A 9,766-nucleotide genomic window follows, 5' to 3' on the forward strand; every position below is an offset into this window, starting at 1 on the left:
TTAGGGTAAATGGTTTTGAGCACATTAAAATGTTTCAGACTGCAAACTGACTATGCATAGCATGCAAGCATGTAAAAAATATATTTTTTTGTTTTATTTTGTCACACATTGCAAGTGCGATTCGAACATGCACTCTCTAAATTAAATGAAAATAGTTGATTTTTAAGGGTGTTTGTTAACACTTTTCTCACCTCCCTGAGTGATAATAATAATAATAATAATAATGTTTTGGTTTACATTATTTTAATTGTGATTATAAAACATGAAGACAGAAATATATTACCACTGTAAGCACAACCATTTGAGATTTGAAATCCATGCTCCAATGAAGACATATTGCAATTTCAATTTTATTTTGATTGTAGTCTTATCAGTTTGTTTTATTTAGACATGTTATGATTTGAGTCATTCTTAGCTTTCAGTGAACTCATGAAGCCCCTGCATTTCCTCTGCGAAAATGTTTGGGAAACCATGACCTAGTTTGGGAACCAATTCTCAGCATTTACTTTTAACTATGACTTTTGCCTCAATAAACTCATATTTTGCTGCTTATTAATAGTTAGTAAGGTAGTTGTTAGCTTAGGTATGGGGTGGATTAATGAATCTAAAATATGGTCTTGCAGAATAAGGCATTAATATATGCTTTATAAGTACTAATAAACAGCGATTGTGCTAGTTATATGCATGCTAACAAGCAACTAGTCAACAGTGAGAAATGATCCCTAAACTAAAGTGTTGCCCAGTATTTTATTATAAGATAGTAACTTCTTACCCTTCATAACTGTGGTGGCTATTTTCGGATCACTCCATTCACTCCATTTACTCCATTTACTCAATGAACTATACTTCACTCGCATTGTGGTGCTGTAATTTGTACCATGAAAAAGGTCACATACATTTAGTTTGCTTCCTTGATTTTTTGTGAAGAGCAAAACCTGTAACAGAATGAATATTTAAGACACTTTCTGAAAAAACGTACAAACCGTGCAGTTTTAGACAAACATTCTTGTGAAAAGCAATCACTTACCAACTCTTTGTTTTGCTGGTTGTTTACTGTTTTCAAACTCAACTCTAAACTGATGGCAGTCGTCAACCATTGCTGAGATTTTGCAAGACTCCAGCTGTAATTTAAGCAGCCCACAACATCTGCTTCAATCCTGTTAATCTCCGGAGGGTCGAACATTACTGAAATACAATACATGCACTGAACAGCACATACAAGCCAATGACCTTCAGGACCACTTACGATACTGTAATGTCATAATTTTGCATAAAATAAACATTTTGAAAAGATGATTATGAATGGTCTACTTCAGGCAAAATTTGACTGACTACAGTACAATTGAATTAGAACCACTCCTCAAGATATTGAAATTGAAATATAGTCATATTAAAATGACTAGACATTGAACTGGAATTTGAAATCGGAGGAATTTCCTGAACTGCAATTCAAAAAACTTCTGACTTCATTAGTACAACAAAATAATACATAATTCATTTTGACTAATTATTATTTAACACACATGTTAGAAAAAAATGCAATATTACTGTTGTCAGATACTTTTTTAAATAATAAACATTTTTGAAATTGTAAATACATTTAATTTAGAAATATTTAAATCTATTGATTATGTATTATTTTGAAAACAATGTACCGCCTCACACTCTTCACTTTACAGATCTTCTTTATGCACCAAGAGCTTGTAACACTCCAAAGAGCAAGGAAAAATTGAAATCGCATCATATGACCCCTTTAATTAAGGCAGATGGGAATTATTTCTATAATGAATTATTTCCATATTTACACATTCAGCAATTGAATAAACTAAATAAAACTAAAAACTGAATAAAAATAAAGATTTCTAAATGAAATTCTGCATGGAGCACAGCAACTAAATCCACATTAGTTCATAATTCTTGATAGAGGAATAAAGCTCATTGCTCTTCTTACCTGTTTCCATTGGGATCAGCTTCAGGGTTTCAGAGGTGGCGTTCCCTAAGACATTCACTGCTGTCACATTTATCTCCACCTCTGATAATAAAGCATACGATTGCCGTGGAATCAAGTAGAAATGCGCTCCAGATGGGATCAAATATTGATCACATGTAACCTTTTTTGACATGACCCTGAAAATTGAAAAAAAAAAAAAAAAAGTATAAATATCAGCAATCAGATTTAATTAACTATAAGCATAAAAATTAATCCCACAAAGTCACAATGTCCTGGTAATATTTAATCTTAAAATAATAACAAAGAATAAATGATATTTTTCACTATTACATTGTATACATGACAAATAAACACATTTCACCTAAAAATTTCAAATGTTATTTTTTGTAAATGATTTATGTATGATGCAATTTAAACATCACGGTAATATTTATTGGACTACCTTTATTTACTCTAGTTCAATAATAATAATAATAATAATAATAATACATTAGAACGTATTGAGAAACAGCATTTAGACAACAAAAAAAAATCAGGGGAAATTAATTTAATTGTCATGAAAATGTCAAATAAAAACTACCAATAATCCTAAAATCATCTTTGTTTTCTTGATGCAAAAAAAAAAGGGGGGGGTATTTTTTCCTTTCTTTGAATGAAATGTGATTTTCTTTTTAAGAGATTGATCCATCAACAAGCTGCATTTCTGAAAGTGTCAGCAGAAATTAATACCTAAATATGTGAAGTGTATATTTTGTAGCAAGATTTGCCATTTCCTGACCAGGATCCCACTGACACAGGAATCTTTTTTTGGATGTTAGATTCAAAGAGCAGCTCAGGTTTTTAGGAACGGATGGAGGATCTTAAAAAAAAAAAAAAGGAAAAGCAGAAGTCAGGTGAACTTTGGCTTGGAATATGAAGTGAATAGTCTACATTATTACATTTTTTTTTGAAAATGCCATATTCTGTAGATAAACTGTGGATTTGAAACTGACTTTATTCAGAGCTGGCACCGTGTAAATTGAAACAAGAATATGAATTACAGAAATACAGTCTGTGAAAGATATGTTTCGCTGGTTGAACAATCAGCACCAACATCTACCCCTCAACTCCTTGTTTTCATTCACTTAATATATTAAATATGGACCCTGATTAAGCTCTATGACTGTAGTTAGTTATTTAGCAGTTAGTAACATAGTTAGCACTAAATTATAATCATATAAAAGATCCTCACATCCCGCTTTCACTTGCACTCCATTGACAATTTGGCAGTTCTCCTCTTCACACACAGCGCAAGCAATGAATGTGTCTGTGTCTGGTAGACTAGGAATGATTACACCATACGTCCTGCTACTCTCCTGGTAAGAGAGATTGCTGGGGGCAAAATGGTTGTTAATTTTCCATGCCACACGAAAGTCTTTGCTTTTGGTCAGCGGGCAGTCATCCTCAATGGAGCAGGACACTGACACGGGTGAACCAGCGAGCACCACTGAAGCAGGAGTGTGAATCTTAGCACATGATGACCCTTGAATCACTGCAGATAATAAATGTGCGGGATTTTAACATCAAGAATCAATGTTTTAAATCACACTCATAAGCGAATTCAGCGAAAGAAATTGGGCTCTAATAATAAACTAGCTAGCAACACATCAAACCACTACACAAGTCTCGTGACTTAGCATTGCGTGACATATTCCCGACAACAACCTCCAACAAACCTGTTTCAAAATGTGTGGGTAATACTTGCGTGACATCAGAAAAAAACATTAACTGGTTTGTCTAAACAGTATATCTATATCAATAGATAGATAGACAGACAGAAAGACAGACAGACAGATAGATACATAGATAGATACATAGATAGATATATAGAATCGTATAATGAGATTAGTAATAATGTTGTTTCACCTTTTATCAATGCATTAACAAATATCCACAGCACAAGCACAAGCCAGACTGACGCCATGGTTATGACGACTGAAAAAAAAAAAAAGTTAAATCTTAACCATTTCAGAAAAATGATAAGTCTTAAAATGACAAAACCTTCGGTTTCTAATATGCGATCTGAAACTTTGTAAAAAGAAAGTAAGTGGTGGATGAAACTAAAATAAAAGTTATAGGAAATCTAGAAGACCATTTTCATTCAAAACAGAGAAATTACAAAGTAATATAACAATAACACACACACACACACACACACACACACACACACACACACACACACACACACAAAACACATTATAATGCTCTATTATTGACCAATAATGTCCAATTGAAATAGTTAATTCAGAAACGTAATTCAAGTTTGATTTAAATATTTTCTTATATATTCATATTCGAAAAATACACAAACTGTTTAAAGCATGTTTATAACTGACTTGTTGATAACAGTTATTCTGAAGTGTTTATTCAATTTAAGGTGAAAACATAAACATGAATAAAATACATACTTTAACGTGTTCTGCATCTGTAGGTTCTCTGGGTCACATTTAAACTCCTGTGTAATTACTGCCCAGTGAGGTCTGGTGCATAGTTGAGCTTTTCTTTGAAAAAATCCAGCTGCTGTTCTGAAAACGATTTCTCTGCTCTGACTAAATAGTCACTGCTGTCAGTCCTTCCGTGGCATTTCGTTCTTATACCATCCTGAACCACAAGTACAAACTGAAGCAGGAAATGTCAAACTCTTGTGATACCCATGTACAGTTGTGCCTGTTTCTGCTCACAATTTTTACTCTTACTTATGAGGAAACTAACAATTTGAGTGTATTTAATACAATTATTTGTGAAAAAAAAAAAAATAATTGAATAAGCATGGATTGATTAATCAAAGAACACAGTGCTCTTTTTTAAGTAACTGTTTTTAATTTGAAACTATTTAAAAACATGGCACTCATGATTGCAAGATAATGACAAAAATTACATATGTACATAGACTAATTTAAAATAAAATAACACATATAGACTGAACACGTTCTGTGAGAAAACACCTTAAAGGGATAGTTCACCAAAAAAATTAAAATGTTGTCATTAATTACTCACCCTCATGTTGTTCCAAACCCGTAAGACCTTTGTTCATCTTCGGAACACAAATTAAAATATTTTTGATGGAATCTGACAGCTCTCTGACCCTCCCATAGACAGCAAGGGTCCTTACACGATCAAGGTCCAGAAACATAGCAAGGATATCGGTAAAATAATCCATGTGACATCAGGGGTTCAACCGTAATTTTACAAAGCTACGAGAATACTTTTTGTGCGCAAAATATTTTTTTTTTTTACGACTTTATTCAACAATTCGTCTCCTCCGCGTCACCCTGTAGCGCCATTTTGGAGAGTATCCACTGAACGTAAATTGCGTATTCTGTTTTGTGTCAGCTGTGCCACGCGGATACGTTGTTTTAGTTCAAATCAAAGCATAAACGACGTAAACAGCGTATCCGCGTGACGCAGCTGACACAAAATAGCATACGCAATTTACATTCAGTGGATACTCGCCAAAATGGCTTTTGCGCACAAAAAGTATTCTCGTAGCTTCGTAAAATTACGGTTGAACCCCTGATGTCACATGGATTATTTTACCGATGTCCTTGCTACATGTCTGGACCTTGATCATGGTAATTACATTGCTGTCTATGGGAGGGTCAGAGAGCTCTCAGATTCCATCAAAATTATCTTAATTTGTGTTCTGAAGATGAACGGAGGTCTTACAGGTTTAGAACGTCATGAGGGTGAGTAAATAATGACAGAATTTTAATTTTTGGGTGAACTATCCCTTTAAGTCCACCTCAGACAGACTGACAAACTTGATTGCAAAATGGATTGCTGTGCAACTGATGGACTTATGTGCACTGATATGGAAATAGAACAAACTGTACTACTATAAACTGACAGTTACTTTTCTATCCAGTGCTTTACTCATTGGCCACAATCTTCATTTGAGGGCTCGTGTGATATTTTTGAGCTCATTCCATATACAGGTAATCATTCATTTGATTAAAGGAATAGTTAAATAAATAAATAAAAAGTATGACCTTCAAAAATATAGATGTGTTTGTTCATCTGAACAGTTTTTGAGGAATGTAGCATTTCATTACTTGCTCACCAAGCGATCCTCTGCAGTGAATGGGTACCATCTGAGAAACCAACTCATCTACACCTTGGATAGCCTTTTTTTTTAGCAAAGTTAAATTTTTGGGTGAACTATTCCTTGAATTAATAAGCTTATTATACAATGAATTTAACCCTTGTGTGGTGTTCATATTTTTGTTACTCAGCAAGTGTTCGAGGGTCTGGTGGACCCGTTGCATTTTTGGGATTTTAATTCAACACAATCAAAAATGATATGTTAAAATACTCAACAGATGTTTACTTCATCCCAATTACAAGCAATATAAACAGCATATATGGTCAAAATGTGCCCCTTACCTTTTGTTAGAGAATATTTATGAATTAAAGTGCTACAACCTTGTGCGGGAACGGCAGGGGCAGAAACACAAAACTCACACTTACACTCTTACAGACTCTCTCTCTCACACACACACGCACATACACAAACATAAACACACATACACATACTAATAGCAGGCCCAGACAGTAGGAGGACAGAGTGAAGGTACACAGGACATCAAATTTCCACTCTTTTATTACCCCCGGGTCCAGTGGACCCGAACATCCTGTATGTAATATAAATGTGTAGGGGGGTGTAGTGAGAGGCCATTGAAAATTTGTTCTGATATATGTTCTTCACAGAAAATGAGCCAAGGCCAATGAGTATGAGTTTGAAAAAAGAATCAATCGTATACATTTTCATTTGACAATGAGCTACTGCACTTCTCACATTGGTTAGTTTGTTGTTATACTGTAATGTTACAGTGTAATGTTATAATAATAATATGTTGAAATGCCCATATATGATTTCTACAGAGTTGGTGAGTTAATTCAGCTGCTGTCCAGTTTATTCTGCTACTTATTACAACATACAATTGGGTCAAACCAATGCAATCAAGCTCAGAGATATAGCGTTCTGCCAATCTCAGAGTGCATAGCAAACACGAGCAAACCCACAGTATTAAAGTTCTGCTCCATTCTCTGCTTATCAGCGGCTCACATAAAGGCCTTCTCTTCTGTGCAACTGCCGCCCAGCATTTCTGCTCCTCACAGGGGCTAATTGCCTGTGGTTCTTTGCAGCCCGCCTGCTAGAGAGCAGTTATTATATTTATAGTGATTTCTTTTGTCAGTGTCTGGCATGTTTCTTCAGCTGCACGATTTAATATGCCTGTGAACACAAATGAGGTTGCCAATTTCTCCTTTTCCATTTATGTAGTTCCATGTATTTTTCTTATTTTTACGTCTTTTTGCCCTTCTCTCGAATTGCTTCCAGGAACTTGATGCAGTAGCTGATGCTGTTTTTTCCTTTAGAGAATTGTTGGTCATTTCTATCTTGGTTTGTGCTTGCAAAAAAAAACTTAGAATATCTTTATAACTTCTCATATGGCCCATCCTTTCCTCAGACCACACACTGGTACACATCGCACACTTGATGATATAATCCTTGGTTATTTATCTTTAATCGTGTTCTTTAAATATTATTTTGTTAAAAGATGTTGAAAATGATAATAAACAAAATCCAAAATCACCTCGTCTTCCATTATTGTGAAATCTACAGTCTTGTTGCACAATGTCAAAAGAGGAAGAGGCAGATCAAAATCTTTCATGTCCTCTTTACAAGACAACATCTAAGAAACCTTCAAAACAAACATTATGAATTGTGATATTCATTTATATTATATTAATGCAGAGACACAGACACAGTGGAGTATTTTCTCCTGTTACCAAAATAAAAAATGTCAAATTTGTCAAATTTCAATTCTGGTAAAATGTTATTTGGTAACAGTGTTCCATAACTCAGCTAAAGAGATGTGTGACAGTGATAGCAATCTTATAAATATTTATTAATTTATTCTTTTTTTTTTTTTTTGGTAAACTAGATTTTGTCAGATCGTGTCACATGATTTTCATGAAAAAGCAACAAAAGTAGTCGACTAAAACAAGCATATGATTCAGGCATTTGGCCTGGTGGTTAGCTGTGATGTTATTTTATCAAATTTAATAATAAAGGTAGTATAAGCGATAATTGTGGAGAACCCCATAATGTAATCCTTGATCATTTTCTAACAGTAAGTGTGAACGAGAGAGAAATGGGTGTGAAACCAATCCTCACTTTGAAGGTTAACATGTCTGACTCAATGGTCAAAATAGTGCTTTACCGATAATATCTTCGAAGATAAATATAGTTTCCATTCCTTGAACATTAAGCATTTTCTGTGCATTTTTCAGAAAGGAAGCTGGAGACAGATGTGGGTTTGAAACAGGAAGTGTTGTAAGAGAAGGGGTCCCTATGTGCTAAAACAGCAATGGGTCTGGGATTTTGTGTTAAAGTTGAAGTGTGTAATATCTGCACTAATACACTCTCAGAAGAAAGGGTACAACAACTGTCACTGGTGTGGTACCTTTTCAAAAGATACAGATCTACAGTAACCCTAAAATTTGCATACTGATACCTTAAAGGTATCTTTTTTTTGGAGAGTGTATAGTGACATCAAACAGAACACCACAAATAAGCTGGTCTCATTTGAAAAAACAATACTCAACTTACATGCTTGCAAAGTTTTGCACAGTTTTACTTATATTTATCTACTGTAGCACCCTTCAAAATCCTACAGTCTTGACAAAAACAAATAAATCATAGACAATTCAGTTCAAGACAATTCAACTAATAACAATGTTTTTCTTTTCATAATTCAAGGTTCAGGTTTCAAACTAATTTCCAGAGATCTGACTTATGGAGAATCTGAATGGCATCACATTCAAAGTAGGGCTGGGCGATTTTCCCGATTTTATCGATTCATTCGAATTTATTGCTTTGCCATGATTTTATTATTTAGAAATCGAGGAATCGCGATTTTGAATAGAAATATTACCAACAATATGTCAAAACTTATTGTTTAAGTTAAATATTACCAACAATATGTCAAAACTTATTGACAATATGCCGGTGATAACAGTAAAGAGAAAAGAACGATCCAACCGTATGTCGGCGCATGTGATTAACCGCTCATAACCATAAATAATCGGACCATAAATTTAGCGCTAGGCGTCATTCACACAGAATGCGCTTTTGTGTTGACAAAGATGCGACGCGGGCAGTGGAATAGGAAAACATGCAAGAAGAAGGGAGTGAACTTCTTTTAACTTGGGCGCAGTGTTTTTAGACTGCCGTTTCATGTATGAAACACTGAAAGAGACGCGAGCGCAACAGTCAAACACATCCATGTTTACAGAGAAAAAACAATGGAAAAGCAGAGCAATCGAATAAAAAACTTGTAAAGAACTACTACTGTATGTCTGATATTTCATGTTTGCATCATGGTGACAGGCTGAAAGCTGCTGTTATTTTTAAAGAACATTTATAGTTAATAAAAGTCTACTGGTGTTATACCTTCAGTCATTTTGAACCTTGACTTTTGAGATTTTCTAAAATAATTTTCCTCATATTATTTCTGAACACATAATATGTATAAGACAAGTTTGTACAATATGTAGTTGTAGTTTTTGCATCTTTTCTGCAAAGATATTTAAGAAGTGATTTGTTTAACATTTACATCATGTTGACAACTTCATGTGTGGTGCACTTGGAATAGAATTTTCTTTAACTAGAGGGTTAATAAAGAAAAAGTAACTTGAATCATGTTGTAGTTACATTTTCAAGTTGACTAGTTAAAAATCGTAAAAAATCGAGAATCGGTCAAACATTCTGGA

General features: G+C 34.1%; 1 protein-coding gene across 2 annotated transcripts in view; it reads right to left on the reverse strand.

Moving 5' to 3' along the window:
* Positions 1-9,766, reverse strand: part of LOC107661013 (granulocyte colony-stimulating factor receptor-like) — a 46,719-nt gene that overhangs the window by 5,990 nt on the left and 30,963 nt on the right. Inside the window, exons 1-7 of one of the 2 annotated variants that reach the window (XM_016450460.1) lie at positions 4,399-4,596; positions 3,857-3,925; positions 3,183-3,482; positions 2,681-2,810; positions 1,952-2,127; positions 1,028-1,185; positions 773-935 (exon numbers count right to left, since the gene is read on the reverse strand). In XM_016450460.1, the coding sequence (XP_016305946.1) occupies positions 773-935; positions 1,028-1,185; positions 1,952-2,127; positions 2,681-2,810; positions 3,183-3,482; positions 3,857-3,914 (985 nt within the window). In that variant the 5' untranslated portion in view covers positions 3,915-3,925; positions 4,399-4,596. Of the gene's footprint in view, positions 1-772; positions 936-1,027; positions 1,186-1,951; positions 2,128-2,680; positions 2,811-3,182; positions 3,483-3,856; positions 3,926-4,398; positions 4,597-9,766 lie in introns of those variants that run through there. The other variant, XM_016450461.1, reaches the window with a different exon arrangement.

This window comes from Sinocyclocheilus anshuiensis, unplaced genomic scaffold (genome assembly GCF_001515605.1).
Source record: "Sinocyclocheilus anshuiensis isolate Anshui unplaced genomic scaffold, SAMN03320099.WGS_v1.1 scaffold1036, whole genome shotgun sequence".
Lineage (NCBI taxonomy): Eukaryota > Metazoa > Chordata > Actinopteri > Cypriniformes > Cyprinidae > Sinocyclocheilus > Sinocyclocheilus anshuiensis.